This window comes from Choloepus didactylus, chromosome 27 (assembly GCF_015220235.1).
Source record: "Choloepus didactylus isolate mChoDid1 chromosome 27, mChoDid1.pri, whole genome shotgun sequence".
NCBI lineage: Eukaryota > Metazoa > Chordata > Mammalia > Pilosa > Megalonychidae > Choloepus > Choloepus didactylus.
The window spans coordinates 18,819,685-18,834,559 of NC_051333.1; the positions used below are offsets into that span (position 1 = coordinate 18,819,685).

Sequence of the window (14,875 nt, forward strand, 5' to 3'; positions counted from 1 at the left end):
GTTTATTTGCTTCACGGGTAGGATGCTGGGTGCACCCTCTCATGTAGTGCGGTGCAGGGTGCGGTGCTGCAAGTAGGCATCGGGCCGCGAGCTAGTGAAGCCGCAGTCCTCGCACACGTGCAGTTTCTCGCGGCGCTCGCGATAAGCGTAGCTGGCGGGCTGCCCGTGCACCTTGGCAAGATGCGCTTCGAGCGAGCAACGCTGAGTAAATGCTTTTCCGCAAGCTCCGCAGCGGAAAGGCCGGATTCCTGCGCAATTGGGGCACAAAGAGGAGTAGGACGGACAGGATGATAGTCCCAGGTCAAAGCCTGCCCACCAGGCCCTGCGACGTTGGTTGTTCCCCACCTACCACCCGCCATCTGCTATTCCCTGTACCCTCTGAACAAACATGGGCCAGACACCTGTGACCCCACCCCTCCCCATCAGAGTGTAGCGGGTGTGTGTGTGTGTGTCTGTGTGTGTGTCTGTGTGTGTCTGTGTGTGTGTGTGTGTGTCTGTGTGTGGTATTCCCATAGACCCTCCAATCTGGGACCTGAAGATTGTCGCCAGCACCTGTTTCTCCATACGCTTCCCCTCCCTGCCCCTGCTTGGGGCCACCTTCCCCACACCGGCTGAGGTCTGATATATGCCGAGTCCCAAGCCCCCTGATGGCTGTGTCCCTGCTCCACATCTTGGATGCCTCCCTCGATTGTGGCCCTTCCCAATCTGGGGCCCAGCAACCCCTCCGGGTCCTTGCCCCTGCTCACCTGTGTGAGTCCTCATATGGCGCTTGAGATCGAAGGCGTCGTGGAAGCCCTTGCCGCAACAGCAGCATACGTGCCGGCGCGCGGGGCTGTGGCACTTGAGGTGCCGCGTCAGCATGCGCTGCAGTGGGAAAGCCTTGGGGCAGAGCGGGCAGCCAAGTGTTCCAGGACCCGTAGGAGCCGCGGCCAGCGTGTCTTGCGTGGGCTGTGGAAGGGACACAGGAGTTAGCCCTTCCCACCCCACCCTGGCCACTCTCCCCTGCTCTGCAGATGAGTGTTCACTGAGTGCCCAGAACCGAGAACCAAGGAGGTTATTACTGCAAAAATGCCTTTTCTGACCATCCCTCATTGTCCTTACCCTACTCTTTATTTCTTCTTAACCATGTTCCAGCACACTGGACACTTCTTATTTTATTGTCTATGTCCGCATCCCCACCAGAATATAAGCCCGAAGAAAGCATGGGTTTTTGTTTTACTCCTGCTAAAACCCAGTGCCTAGAGCAGTCCCTGGCTCTCAATAAATAATGAAATACTCTCAAGCATATTTCATTTCTAGCTGGTGCTGTTTTCCAGTGCATGCACAACTGAAATATCCCTCCTGTTAGGTTCAGAGCCGTTCAAGAATCCACACAAACGCAGCGGTCCCCCATCTCCTTCCTGCCACTCCTGTCACCTTGAACAATCTTCTGACATAAAGCAAATCACCATCCACTTGGTTTGAATCCTGTTCTTCTGCCCCTCTGGACAGAGAGATCCTGGGAAAATGGTGCTTGGGATGGGAACTCGCAGTGAGCTCACTAGTAGGAAAAGAAGGACCTTCCCGGCAGAGGGGACAACAGATGGAAAGGCCCTGAGGCAGGCGGGCATGTGCAAGGCAGCGCCTGGAGTGAGGGCAGTCAGGTTCACTGGAGGCCAAAAGTGGGCAGGGTCTTGTGGGCCAGCTGCAGACTCACCGCTGCCCAAGAGTCCCCAAGGCTGGAAGACTGGTGAGCCGCTGGCCTGCCCAGGTTGCTGCAGTCTGAGGAGAGAAGCCAGTCGGTGATGCTTTGTGTCTCCCCTGCCCCTCACCCCCAGGCCCAGTAAGGGGCCCACCTGGGACATAGGCATCTCCCCGGAGCTGGTCAGGCAGGTGGCCCCAGTCTGGTGGCTGTGGACGCCGGCTCCTGACCAGGAAGGCGCGGGGCATCCTCCTGGGAACAGTGAGCCAGCACCTAGGCACCTGCGGCTGCTGCCTCCACCTGCTGTCAGATCTCAGCCCAGGGGAAGACTACCCCTGCTGGGGAGGGAGGGGTGAGCTCTGGAGGGGCCCCATTCTCTCCATGCAAATTATGTGACTGGCCCAAGAGGCAGACTTGGCAGGCTTCAGTTACCTCTGCCCTGGGGGTCCACATTCATTCCCTTCTCCTACCCCAGGTCCCTGAGGGACTCTCCAGCCTCCAGGGGCAGACAAGAGTTGGGACCCCAAGGAGGGTCAAGCCAGGGCAAAATGGGGGGCCTAGGCAAGATGGGGGTAAGAAGAGGTAACATGGCCCCCAGGGGCTGAGTGTCTTCCTGGGATACTGGCAGGGCGGAAGGCCTAAGGGTCTGTTTGCCAGTCAAATCAGTCACCTTCCAACATCCAACAGCCTGCTTAGTTATTCAAATCACAGCAGCTGTGATTGCCCAGCGCCTGAGGATGGAGGAAGGACAGCTGGGTTAGGGCAAGTGAGGATCCAGGCAGGAGGCTCCATCTCTCTGACCCTCAGATGCCCAGAGCCAACATTCATTTGGAAGCAGGTGTAGCTGGCATTAAAATACTGGCTAATACTCCATCCCTTAGTGACCACCTGGGACACCACTGCCCCCACTCAAGAGGGGTCTCTCAACAAGCTAGGGGCTCCCAGGACCCCACCCAGCACTTGGCTCAGCTCTGTTCTGACGGGTCATTGCCATGCCTTACCAGGGGTTAAGGATTTTGAATATTCCCCATGCAGCTACTTTCTTTCATTCATTCACCCAACAATTACCTGAGCTTTAACCCTCAGTTAGCATGAAAATGAACCCACAACAGTGACAGCCCCGGGTGATCCAGGATGGGGAAGCACAGGCAGAGTAGTCCCAGCAGAGGCTCCTGACCCTGTCTAGGGCCTCAGGGAGGCTTCCTGGACATATGCCCTGAAAAAAGAAGAGGTTTCAGGTGAAAGGGGAGTGGTGTTTCAGGCAGAGGGGACAGTCTGTACAAAGGCTTGGTGGTGAGACAAGGAATATTTCTTCATTTGCTCACGTTCCCTGGCAGTCAGCCTGTCCCCGCCGGCTGATTCCTTTGGGGAAGCCAGGGGGGCTCTGCTGGCCCAGAGCGTTGCCACTTTATCGCGATAGGACCCGGGGCAAGTCACTTCTTCCAGCTGGGGACAGGGGAATCCCCATACCCACACCTCTGGCTTGTGGTGAGGACCCATGTGAATCACAGGGGATAGAGCTTGGCCCGGGGCCTGGCGCCCAGGGGCTGTTAGGAAGTCTTGAGGGAGGGGCCTAGGCGAGCATCTGAGTCTCGGTTGGCCCTTCTGTAAAATGGGGTTCTGAGCGTCTCCGTCTCACAAGGTTGTTGGATTCCGTGCAGTCATGACTGGCATGCCCTGGAGCTGTCGGAGGGTTACTGCTACTGGCAGGCCAAGGGTAGATGTGGTGTGCAGGGGCTGAGTTGCAAGGCAGAAGGAGCTCACATGAAGATTTGGGGGAGCCATTTTGTTTCTTCTCCATGGTCCAGCTCTCCATGTTCATCACCATGTCTCCTAGAGCAGCTGGTTCCTGTGTTGTTGCTAAAAACACATCAGGGAAGGAATCTGATGCCAGGGATTTTCATTTGCCCTCAGAACCCCTCTCTGTCCTGTTCTGCCCTGCTTCGTGCCTTCTGACTTCCAGTAGGGTTTGGACGATGGGAAGTCTTGCAGGAGATGGGGATGGGGGTAAGGTTAGTGTTGACTCCCCTGGCTCTCCCCCTGTGGAGTTGCCAGGCGCTGGCTGTTTCCCTACAGAGGTCACAGGGCAGCTCTCTCTCCAGGTTTGCTCTTCTGGGTTAGTTCCCTTCCCTGTGCCTTGTGGTCTGGGGGTGTAACAGCTCTCCTCTGGTACCAGTCCTGGGCACTGTCCTAATCCTGGTGTATTCTCTGACCTTTCTTTGCAAATGGTCTGTTAAACCCTCTTTGAAATATCCCATGTGAGCAAGTCACCGTCTTCCTGCTGGGATCCTGTTGGTTCACAAACTGCATGTGTTCCCACACTCCACCACCAGCAGTGGTTTCTTAACCAGCTGGTTTGTCCAGAAGAAGAAAATCTAGTCCTTCCAGGGCTAGAGAGCTCAGCATTTGGAAGGTGGGGAGTGGCAGACATGCTGGATCCTAACTACCACCCCACCACCCTTTCTTGCTGAGAGAATCCCAGCAACACTCCCAGGACAAGAAAAGAGATCAGTCCAAGCAAATCAAAGCCATCTCCATTGCTGTGGCCTAAGACTGAGCTGGAGACAGTGTCCATGATGCAGCAGACCTCCTCCTGGAGGCCTCTGTGAAGGATCTGTACTTTTTTCCCCACTACCTTCAGGGAGCAGCCGCCCTGATTCCTGCCTTTGCTCCAGGTTGGGGGAGGGTGTGCTGCTGGGTGCTATGGCAGCCATGTTGCAACTGTGAGGCCCTAAGCTGGATGGTGACAAAGTCAGACGCAAAGAGGGTGATAGAGAAGAACAGACCAAGCCCAGGATGACAGAATCAAGAACATCCTTATAGCACGGGCCTGGTGAGCCAGGTGTTTACCACTTGGAGGTGAAGGCTTTGCTATGCCACACGGTAGGAGGAGTGAGGGACTGAGGTCCAAGGTGGTCTCCTGTGAGTCCAGGGGGACTGGACACCAAATCTTGCCTTGGGAATCTTGGGCAACAGTGGCCAAATTGGGGAGGGATGGGTGGGGTCTCCAACCTTTTGGGGAGCGGTCTGTGGCCAGGGCAGGGAGTTCCCCAGCAGAGGTCCAGCCTCCTAAAGATCCTGGGCCACATGGGCCACCTGGGCAGCAAGAGGGAGCCTTGAGACACACAATAGTGGACATCTTTCCAAACACCAAGAGCAGGGGTTTTATTTAGGGGAAAAATTGTGTGGTGAATGTTTCCGGGGCTTGGATGTCATGAAGCAACAAGGCCCTGCCCGTTGTGTAGCCTCTCCCCACTCTGTCCCTTCTGGCCATCCCAGCTTTGTTTCTGCTCCTTGCACACACCATGTTTGGTCCCCCAAGGGGCGTCTGCACTGGCTGTCCAGCCTCGTCACCTTGCCAAGAGGCCCACACAGCTCGTGCCACTATTAGTCCTCAGGTCAGGTGTCCCGTCAGAAATGCCTTCCCTGACCCTTCAACCAGCAGAGTCCATCCCCTCAGTCTCCTACAATCATACGGATCCAGTGTAATTCCTGAATCTGTTCCGCTCCCTAGAAGGCAAGTGAATGCCTGTCCTGTTCCCCGCTAATGTGAATGGTGATGGGTGCTTGGGGGCAGCCGGATTTTCTGAAGGACTGCACGGTCACGTGCATGGGGGCAGCAGAGGGCCATGTCCTCATGTCAAAGGGTCTGGCTCTGCCACCAGGCAAGCTTAGGCTCAAGTCTCAGATTCATGGGATGCCGGTCAAGAAACAGGATCTCTCTAAACCTGTTTTGGAGGGAGCCATGACCACCAGACAGAGCAGGGAGGAGCTCAGGCAAGTGGGGGAACAGCAGGGGGGACTGTGCTTTAGGAGAAGGCCCTGCCCCAGCTGGCTGCCTTCTCATAAGGACTTGGGACAGTGGGAACTTTTGTCGTCTTCTCAGTAGACATGCAATGTGGCTAGATGCCTCCTCTGGGGGAGCTGCCACCAGTGCTGGGTGTTGAAGCTGAACATGGTCCTCCTACTAGGGAAAGAGTTACTGGTCCCAGCCACTGGGCAGCTTGGGACATGCTGGTGGACTGTCCGGTGGACCAGTCTGTCTCTCCTCAGTTTCCCCTGCTGAGGCCACAAGCCACAGATGTGGCAATGCATGCAGCAGTGGGCAGGGTTTGGCACATGGTGATCAGAGTGGCTCCTGTGGGCTCCTAGGCATCAGAAAGGGGCAGGGAAGAAGGGCCACCACCCTGGGGGCGTGCTGGGCCTCACTGATGAGGACCACACATAGGGGAAATGGGGGGCCAGGCCCTGGGGTCACCATTATTGCAGTCGCCAAACTTCTTGGGGATGTTGGTCCAATGTTTTCCATTGACAGAGTCCTGGACCAGGAGCATGGCTTTGGAGCAAACGCGAGTCCCCAGGCTGGTGCTCCTGAACAATACCCTCTACCTTCCCTCCCAGCATCCACCAGAAGGGGGCTTTGTGGATGGGCCAGGGTGGGCACCTCAAATGACTCCAAGCTGTCAGTTTATTGACGTAAAATACGTAAGTCTTCAGAGGCAGCAGGGCTGTGGGGGAGGGGGCTGCTGGCCCTTAGTCCCCCCGTGCCTTCCCCCGCACGGCCTGCACCAGCAGTTCCGAGTAGTGCTCCAGGAGGGCCCTCAAACTGGGGCTGGCCAGGGGGCACAGCGTAGGGGGGGACGGGGGGCCAGGGCTGGGCAGGGCCTGGGCTGGGGCCATCTCAGGCTCGACCAGCCAGACGTTGGCCTCCAACTGGCTGTGGATCCAAAGAAAGGTGGAAGCCAGCTCAGTCCGCACCTGCTGCTGCTCGGCACCCACCTGCAAGGAGTGCCACCTCGTCAGCGGCCACCCAGACCAGGTGGGCCCAGGCTGCTACCCCAGTCCTTCCCCCCAACCCTGAGGCTCGGCTTACCAGCTGGTAGAGGTCAAGGGCTTCTTGGAAGGCAGTCTGCAACCTGTGCACAACGTTCTCCACACTGCTCAGCTCAAGGGGAGCTGGGGACAGAGCCCCAGACGGCACCTCAGACTCCCCCCAGTGTCCAGGGTTGCCCTGGACCAGACTGAGTGTATCTGGGTGGCAAGAGAGGAGGGGATGAGGAAAAGGCCTGTACTCTCCAGCTGGTCTGAGAGGCCAGGCGACTGGGCTGACCCCACCTGTTGGCCCTGCTGTCCCTCTGCCCGGAACACTCTAGCCCTCAGTCCCCCAGGCAGGTCTCTGCTCAAATGCCACCTTCTCACTGAAGTATTTCCTCATCAGCCTATTTAAAATAGCAACCATTGCCCCCACTTCTCACTCCCTAACGCCTTTCTCTGCTTTCCCTCTTAGCACATATCACTTTGTGATACACTTGACACTAGATTGTGTCCCCCTCTAAGATGTCAATTCTCTGGGGGCAGACACTTCTGTCGTCTCGTTTTCCACCAAGCTCCATGTCCCCAGTCTCACACATACAAAGTGCTCATTAAATATGTGTAAATGAATGAACAAATGAATGAGCAGCCCGGCCCCTGTGCCCACCCTTGAAGTTGGGCCAACTGGTGACCTCAGGGAACAACCCCTTGTCTCAAGGGTGGCACTCACCAGGGGTGGGCTCCAGGAGGGAGGCAGTGCTGCCAGGGACCCCAGGCCTGGCCTCTGGAAGCTGGGGGCTGCTGGGTTGGGTGGGGGGGTGGGGGGGCTCAGGGGCTGGGAGCCTTGGGAGAAAGGCGGAGTTGTGGAGCCTTCGTGCGCTCACATCCACAGGGCTGGGGGCCAGGAAGTTGGCTGCTGGGACTGCGGCACAAGGTTGGGTGGCCACGGGCTCCTGAGACCAGGTGCATGTGGCAGGTGTTTCTAGAGGGGACGGGGGCAGCAGGAGCCTGTCACAGACGCTCGACAGGGTCAGTCTCAGGCTGGCCCGGGCCTCATAGTTGCCCCAAGAGGGCAGGATGAGCTCTCGGCTATTGCTGCCAGAATTGGGTGCTTCCGTGGTGGTGATGGCCTGAAGCTCCTGGCCCAGGGAGGCCAGCTCACCCGTGGGCAAGGGCCTGTGGAGGGGCCTGGCCAGCTTGGCCATGACAGGGCCCACACCGTCCCCAAGGGAGATGCTGCGGGACATCTTGGCATGGGAGCCGGTGGTGGACTCCATGTAGGAGCGGGTGGAGGGGGCGCGGACACCCTGAGCCAGGCCTGGAGTGGGTACGGCTGTGGGCAGCGGGGGCTTCCTGTCTGCGGGCAGCACTGATGAGGAGGGGGCACAGGGCACCGGGCCTGTGAGGCAGGGGGCTGTGAAGGAAGCAAACAGCTCACTCTCACACCTTAGCGGGGCAGCGGTGGACAGGGCCCCACCCCAGGGTGGCTGCAGGCTCTGACCAGACCCTGCCCATCCCCACCCACCACTCAGCTGGGCACTCAGCGCCATGTGCTGAGCCCTGGGCTGTTCATCCGGGAGGGGCACTCACTCGGGGGGCACCAGGCCTCCAGGGGCTCCAAGGGCTCTTTAGCTTTCTTCTCAGTGAGGACCTATAAGCACAGCTCTGTGGTGAGGACGAGGCCTCCTGGCACCCAGCCCTAGGTCCCGAAGGAGGCAGCCCCAATACTCACGTTAGTCCTGCCTGGGGAGGCGTAGCCAGTACCTGCTCTCAGGGGCTCTGCCCTGAGCTGGCTCCCCACTGGCTCCACGGGCTTGGCCTCCGGGGACTTCACCAGGTGCGGGGGTAGCTGGGTAGGGAAGGTGTGGGTGAACCTGCAGGGAGGAAACCAGGTAGGAGAGGGCCACTCGGCTGGTCCGCCTGGGGGCATAAAGAGCCAGAGAATGGGATGGAGGTTTACTAGCTCCCACCTGGGTGTCTTCTGGAGGCGCGAGAGGAACTGGGCTGAGATGCTCAGCCGGGGGCTGAGGAAGAAGTCTTTGGCCTCAGAGGCTTTCACGTCTCTCAGGGACCCACTGAAGAGCTCTAAGGGAAGAAGCCGAAGGAGCCCTCAGAAACCCTCCAGCCAACCCACAGAGCAGCAGGCTGATCCCCAGAAACCCACATCAACAGACAACACCCATGTCTCAGGAGAAACGCGGCAGGGAGAGGAGGAGCTGTGCAGCTCAGTCCTTTGGATAAAAGACATGCCCTTCCACCTCAACCCTCATCACGGCTCTGCCCAGGAAGGTCCTGCCCCAGAGATGCCCACTCTGTGATCAGTACTGGCCGGGGTTCAGAGAAGGGCAGAGCCCTACCTTCAGGCTGGGCGTCAGTAAGCGTCTCGAAGTGGTGGCGGAGGAACTTCTCCTGCTCAGGCGTCTGGGGCAGGGAGCTGCTGGCCATGCCTGGCTTCTCGGGCTGGGACAACTCTTCTTCTGTAGTACTTGAACACCCTGGGGAGAAATGAAGGGGGTGGGGAAGGGAAGCTGTCAACACTGTGAGTCATGGCAGATGCCACTCAGCAGTGAAGAAAGCCAGACTCGCCTGTCACACAGCCTGCTGCCACTAGCCTGAGAAGGAAAGGCGAGGAAACAGGCTCAGTGAGTGCCAAGTCCAGGGCCAATATGGGGTCAGTGGTTATACATTTTGATCGTCCCCCAGCCAAGCACACTTCCTGCCCTTCCCCGTGTCTGGCCCTGCTTACTTGTTATGTGGGGCACTGCCATGTCAAACCGAGGCTCCGGGTCAGGCTGTGGAGGGGAGGAGTGGATGGTGGCAAAGCTGCACTCCAAGTCAGCTTCTGACTCCCCCGAGTCTGGAAGAGCAGTGCGCGGAGTCAGGCAGCACCCAGAGCTGGGGCCGTTACTGTGTAAGCCAGGGCAAGTGGCTCAGCTTTTCTGGGCCTCAGTTTCCCTAACTGGGGAACAGGGTTAATAACATACCCCATTTTTTATGGCCCAGAGAGTTTACACATCAAGGAGGTGGCAGCACTGGCTTCCACCTGTTGGACAGTTGGGCTCCAGGGACTTCAGATATCTAAGGCAGGGGCCATGTCTGTCTCCAACACCCTGAGCTTCAGGAGGACGGGTCAAGGTGGCCAGCTGTGCCCAGCACGGGGCCCGGATGAATGAAGAGATTCCCCCAGGGCCGCCACCTGCCCCTCACTCACCCTCAGGTGGGCTCTGATCCTCTGAGCCGATGGAGGCCTGGAGACAGGAGTAGCCTTGCTGGTCTCCAGGCCCCTGGTCTCCCTCCTTCAGGCAGTATTCACTGCAATGCCAACGGGGCGGGGTGAGGGCCTAACAACTTACAGGAGCCCGTGAACAACTGCCTCCCTCCACAGAACCCCTCGGCATCAGCGACCAGTTCCCACCTCCTCCGCAGCACCTCTACTTGGAACCAGGCCTCACCCCCTGACCCTCAGCCTCACAACCACCCCTACTCCCACAGGCCAAGTGGAAAGCAGCTCTTCCAAGATGTGCTTATCAACAGAGGATTCCTCTTTCTAACTAAGGCAAAGGACACCCACCTGTCTGTCCCTGAGCCTGTCACCTCTGCCTCCAGAGAGCAGACGACAAGCTCACTGGTCCCAGATGACACCCCCTGTAGGGGCAGGAAGGAGGAACGCCTGCAGCCATCCTCCTGGGGACTCTCTGACTGTGGGGTGGAGAGAGCATGGCTACTCTGAGGAGACGCTGCGCCAACAATGACAGTAAGTGAAACCCACCATGTCCCCGATGATGGCAGGAGCCAGGGCCTGTGCCAGGGGCTTTGCCCACCCTGAGCAGGTCCTGTGCTCCCCCTACATTATCACTGGCCCCTTCACACATACGCAACAGCTGTGGCTCCAGCAAGGACAGAGGCCCACAGAGACCCAACCTTCTCAGAGCCTATTTATGTGAAGTTCAATCCATAATGAGAGAGAGCTCAGAACACCGGGTAGCTCAGGGTGAGGGGGACTGAGTGGGAGGGGCACAAGGAGGCCTTCCAGTGTTCCAGGTTTTGACCTGAGTGGTGGATATACAGGTGTACACAGGCACAGGTAACACTCATTGAGCTGTTACTTGAGACTTCTGTTTGTTATTGTCTGTTGTGAAATACACACACACATATACATACATATATATATGATGCCTGAATAAAAAAAATTATGTAATAGAAAAAAAAGAACCTTGTTTGGAAAATAATATAGTAAGATCTAACATTGCTTGGGTACCTGTAAAGGACCATTTTGAGGTGGGAAAGAGGTCCAGAGAGGCAAGCCTCCTGCTCCAGGTCACACAGCCAGGCGCTCTAACTCAGGCACAGGGCTGTTTAGAGCCCAAGCTCTCACTCCCAAGCGACCTGCTTCCCAAAGACACTGCCTGCCCGGGGGAGTCCCACTGTGCACCAGGCCAGACTCACCCTCCTGCTCTCCACCATATCACGTAATCCTCACCGCACCCCTGGGGTGCGACAGTCAGCTCTATTTTCAAAACTAGAACACCAAGGCCCCGGGTCCTGGCAGGCAGTCACGGTGCAGGGGCTGCAGACCGGGCACGGGCAGCCGGTGCGTACCTCGCTCAGCAGGTTTGCCAGGCTCTGTGGCTCTACAGTATCCAGGACAGAGTCATCCAGGCTCTCAGGCTTCATGGGGGTGAAGTAGCAATCCAGGTCCCGGGCATCCAGGATGGTCTTGAGGGGCTCCTGGTCGGCCCGTTCAGCCCAGCGGCCATGGGGCTGGTAGCTGCGCTTGGCATGGAAGGCTGAGCCATCCACCACGTCGTCATCTCCTAGCTGAGGGTGACAGGGGCTGGTCAGGAATCAGTCAAGTCTCCTGCGTTTAAACAGCATTCAGGAACAACTTCCAGATTCCCATTTCCAGCACAACCCTTCCCTTAAACTTCAGAACTGCACGTGCAACTGCTCCATATCTCTGTGGGGAAGTTTCACAGATATTTCAAAATTAACATGTAAACAACTCCTGATCTCCCCCCAACACCCACTCCTCCTAAAGCCTCCCCTATCTCAGGAGGCCCCAAACCTTGGGGTCAGCCTCCATTCCTCTTATTCTGTCCCTTACACTCCATACTGCATTTCATTAGCAAATTCTTCACTCTGCCTTCCAGACACAGTCAAAATGCAGCCACTTCTCCTCTGCAGCCCACTGTGGTCTCGTACACCACTGCCTCCTGCCAAGACTACTGCTTGAGAGCCAGTGGAGAGTAGCTGTTGAGAACACAGGCTCTGGAGTCAGCCTGCCTAGGGTCGATCTCACAGCCTCTAATTCCTAGCTGTGTGATCCTATACAAGTTACTTAATCTCTCAGCCTCAGTCTCCCTGTCTGTAAAATGGGAATAAAAAAAGCCTCTAGACCTCAATAGAATATGAGATATGAATGAGATATTCATGTAAGGGGCTCAGAATAGAACCTGCATAGAATAAGAGTGTTGCACCTGTTGACTGCAATCCCAATAGTAAGCTGCACGGCTAAGGAGCAGCTTAGGGGCCTGAGAGCTTAGGCAGGTGCTCTGACCTGGTCTGCAGGGGAGGAGATTTCAGGGAAGACTTCCCCGAGGAGTTGACATTTAAGCTTTGACCTGAAGGACGAGTAGAAATGAGGAAGGGGACCAGCACACACAAAGGCCCGGAAGTGACCTCACTCCCGATGCCTCCCTTGCGGGGTGGGGGGGATGGTGAAGGCGGTCCTCTTTCCAAAGAACAAGGTCTGTCACTGTTCTTTAAATAAACCCTCAAACCTAGTGCTTAGGATTCTTCTGCCAGCTTTCAATCTACCAGCTCCTAGCTGCCCCTCCTCCAAGTCAACAATCATTTAGTCAATCTTGATGTCATCATGGCCCCTCTCTCTTTCCTTCATAATCAGTCCACCTTCAAAAATCCATCCAGAATCCAACCACTTCTTGACCCTGATCCAGCCTCCAACCTCTCCTGCCTGGATTATCACCACAGCCTCCTCCCTGGTCTCCCTGATCCCCTTTTGCCCCCCACAGACTGTTCCCCAAATGCAGCCAAAGGGACCTGTCAACATCTAAGTTGGGTGATGGTCTTCCTTGGCTCTGAGCCCTCCCTGACTCCATCTCAGTGTTATGGGCAAAAAAAAAAACAAAAAAACAAAACAAAACAAAAAAACCATGGAGAAAGATGGTAAGGAATATCACAGGAGCTTGCCACAAGCACACAGCCCTGCATGATCTGGCCCCATTCTTTCTCGGAGTCCTTCTTCTCCCTCTCTGCCCTCACTCATCCCCAAACCAGACACCTGGGCCTCCCTGTTCTTCCTTGACTGCTAAGCATAATCCTGCCTCATGGCCTTTACATTTGCAGATGGTTCCCTCTACAAGGAATATTCTTCCCCAGTATCTGCGTGTCTCACTTGCTTCAACTCTCTGCTCATATATCATCCTCTCAGTGAAGCCTTTTATGTTCAAAATTGCCAACCCCAATGCTCACTTTCCTTCTCGACTTTTTTTTCTCCATAGCACATATCAGCTCCCAACATACTATGTCATTTCATTATTCAATATAGCTATCACCCATCTCCCACACTAGAAAGTGAGCCCTCAAAGGCAGAGACCGTTGTCGTCTTACTCACTGCTGTGTGCCATGCTAGAACAATGCCTGGCATAGGGCAGGGGCTCAGGAAATAGGTGTCGCCTGGCAGAAGGGCTGTCTAAGCTGAGACTGGGAGGATGACAGGAGTTCTCCAGGGAAAAGAGACACATGGAGGGGGAAGGGGATTCCCGGAAGAAAGAAGAGCATGGGGGGAGGGCTGCTCTACCTAGAGGGTCCCTGATCATCCCGCTCTCCTGGTGGACTCACCAGCCGCTTTGCCCAGAGTGGCAGCTTGCCATTGGTCAGCAGGCACCGGGGATCTGGAGAGACACATGGAATCCATGAAAAGAGAACAAACAACCCAACAGACAAACAAGCAACAGGCAATTCTCCAAAGAGACAAACAGGAAGTGATCAACATATGAAAAGTGCTCAGCATCGTGAATTGTCGGGGAAACACAAATTTAAACCATGGAATACAACGCCTTATCCATTAGGCTTACCAAAATTAAAAATCCTTAATAATATCAAATGTTGGCAAAAGTATGGGAGAAGGGAGAGAATAACATACCGCTGGAGGGACAGTATTTGGAGAGCTCTTTGGGGTTTTCTTTGAAAACTGAAAATGTACAAACCCCAGGATTTAGTGGTTCCACTCCTCAGACTCTCCATTGGAGAACACTCACACGTCCCCAAGGAGGAAGCCAGGAGTAGCTGGCACAAGCTCAGTCAAAAAAGTATAAAATTAGGAAAAAAAAAAAGAAAGAAAAAGAAAAACAACCTAATGCTCACCCAGAAGGGAATGGCTTAAACTCTGTGTTACTGGTTAAAAGAGGGAAGCCTCTGCTTTGTATCCAACAATACTGAAACGTCAATGAGAAGAGAGGAAAAAGAAGATAAAGAAAAAAATCTGCAGTATAATACAATTTATGGACATAAATAACATGGTATGTTTCCGGTGGATATGTACATATGCGTATTATGTTCAAAAAAAGGCCTATAAAGATTCATACCAAAGTAATAAAGAGTAGACACCCTGGAAAGGATGTTGGCATTGGGTGTGAGAATGGGGACAAGGAACATTAGCTTATTCTCTAACGTTTGATTTTTTTTCCCAAGGATGAATTCACAAATTGCTGTTGCCTACCCATCACCCACCAGTCAGCCCCTGCCGGCTTCACCCTTGTTGGCCGATCCGACTACCCACCCTAAAAGCTAATGTTAGTCTTTGTCTCCAGTCTTTCTTGCAGCTGAAATAATCCTGGCAAACAGGACCCAAGGGAAGACTACTAGAGGCTTCTGGGAAAGAGTTTCTTCTCTAAAAGAGATTGTCTGGAGGTAATGCCTCTCCCCCTCAACCACATCTCTGATGGCTGGAACTCAGGCAGTCATCTTGTAACCACGAGGGCCTAACCCAAGGTAATATATAGAGGGGCAGAAATGTATAGAGAGCCTGGCCTTTTATAAAGTCGCTGAGCTACTACTCTCCTTTTTGCCTGAACAACAGAATTTATACCGTCTTCTGGTTAACAGAACCCTATTTTTCCTCTGGGGTACCCCCTTATACACATATACACACACACACACACACCCTTTTGGTCGGGTGGTGTAAGTTGAACTGACTAAAGCTTCTGCCTTCAGGATGACCACATGACTCAGGCCTGGCCAATCACAGTGATCCACTTAGAAACAGGCACATGACACACACCAGGAACAAGATTACAACCCCAGGACTTGGCTTAGCTATTAGGAAAGAGATGTTCTCTTCTCTATGGAGTTTTATAAACC

At 55.2% G+C, this 14,875-nt stretch overlaps 2 protein-coding genes across 2 annotated transcripts in view; both read right to left on the minus strand.

Moving 5' to 3' along the window:
* Positions 1-6: 6 nt before the first annotated feature.
* OVOL3 (ovo like zinc finger 3) lies at positions 7-2,096 on the minus strand. The gene is made up of 4 exons (XM_037820121.1): positions 1,836-2,096; positions 1,697-1,761; positions 747-948; positions 7-248 (listed from the first exon to the last, which is right to left on the minus strand). The coding sequence occupies exons 1-4, from the start codon at positions 1,927-1,929 to the stop codon at positions 40-42; spliced, it is 570 nt and encodes a 189-aa protein (XP_037676049.1). The 5' UTR covers positions 1,930-2,096; the 3' UTR covers positions 7-39.
* Positions 2,097-4,821: 2,725 nt separating this feature from the next.
* Positions 4,822-14,875, minus strand: part of WDR62 (WD repeat domain 62) — a 43,107-nt gene continuing 33,053 nt past the window's right edge. Inside the window, exons 23-34 of the mRNA XM_037819649.1 lie at positions 13,355-13,407; positions 11,093-11,311; positions 10,065-10,192; positions 9,705-9,805; positions 9,240-9,350; positions 8,851-8,988; positions 8,464-8,578; positions 8,226-8,367; positions 8,084-8,144; positions 7,224-7,907; positions 6,555-6,712; positions 4,822-6,460 (exon numbers count right to left, since the gene is read on the minus strand). Of these exons, the coding sequence (XP_037675577.1) occupies positions 6,215-6,460; positions 6,555-6,712; positions 7,224-7,907; positions 8,084-8,144; positions 8,226-8,367; positions 8,464-8,578; positions 8,851-8,988; positions 9,240-9,350; positions 9,705-9,805; positions 10,065-10,192; positions 11,093-11,311; positions 13,355-13,407 (2,156 nt within the window). The 3' untranslated portion in view covers positions 4,822-6,214. The remainder of the gene's footprint in view (positions 6,461-6,554; positions 6,713-7,223; positions 7,908-8,083; positions 8,145-8,225; positions 8,368-8,463; positions 8,579-8,850; positions 8,989-9,239; positions 9,351-9,704; positions 9,806-10,064; positions 10,193-11,092; positions 11,312-13,354; positions 13,408-14,875) is intronic.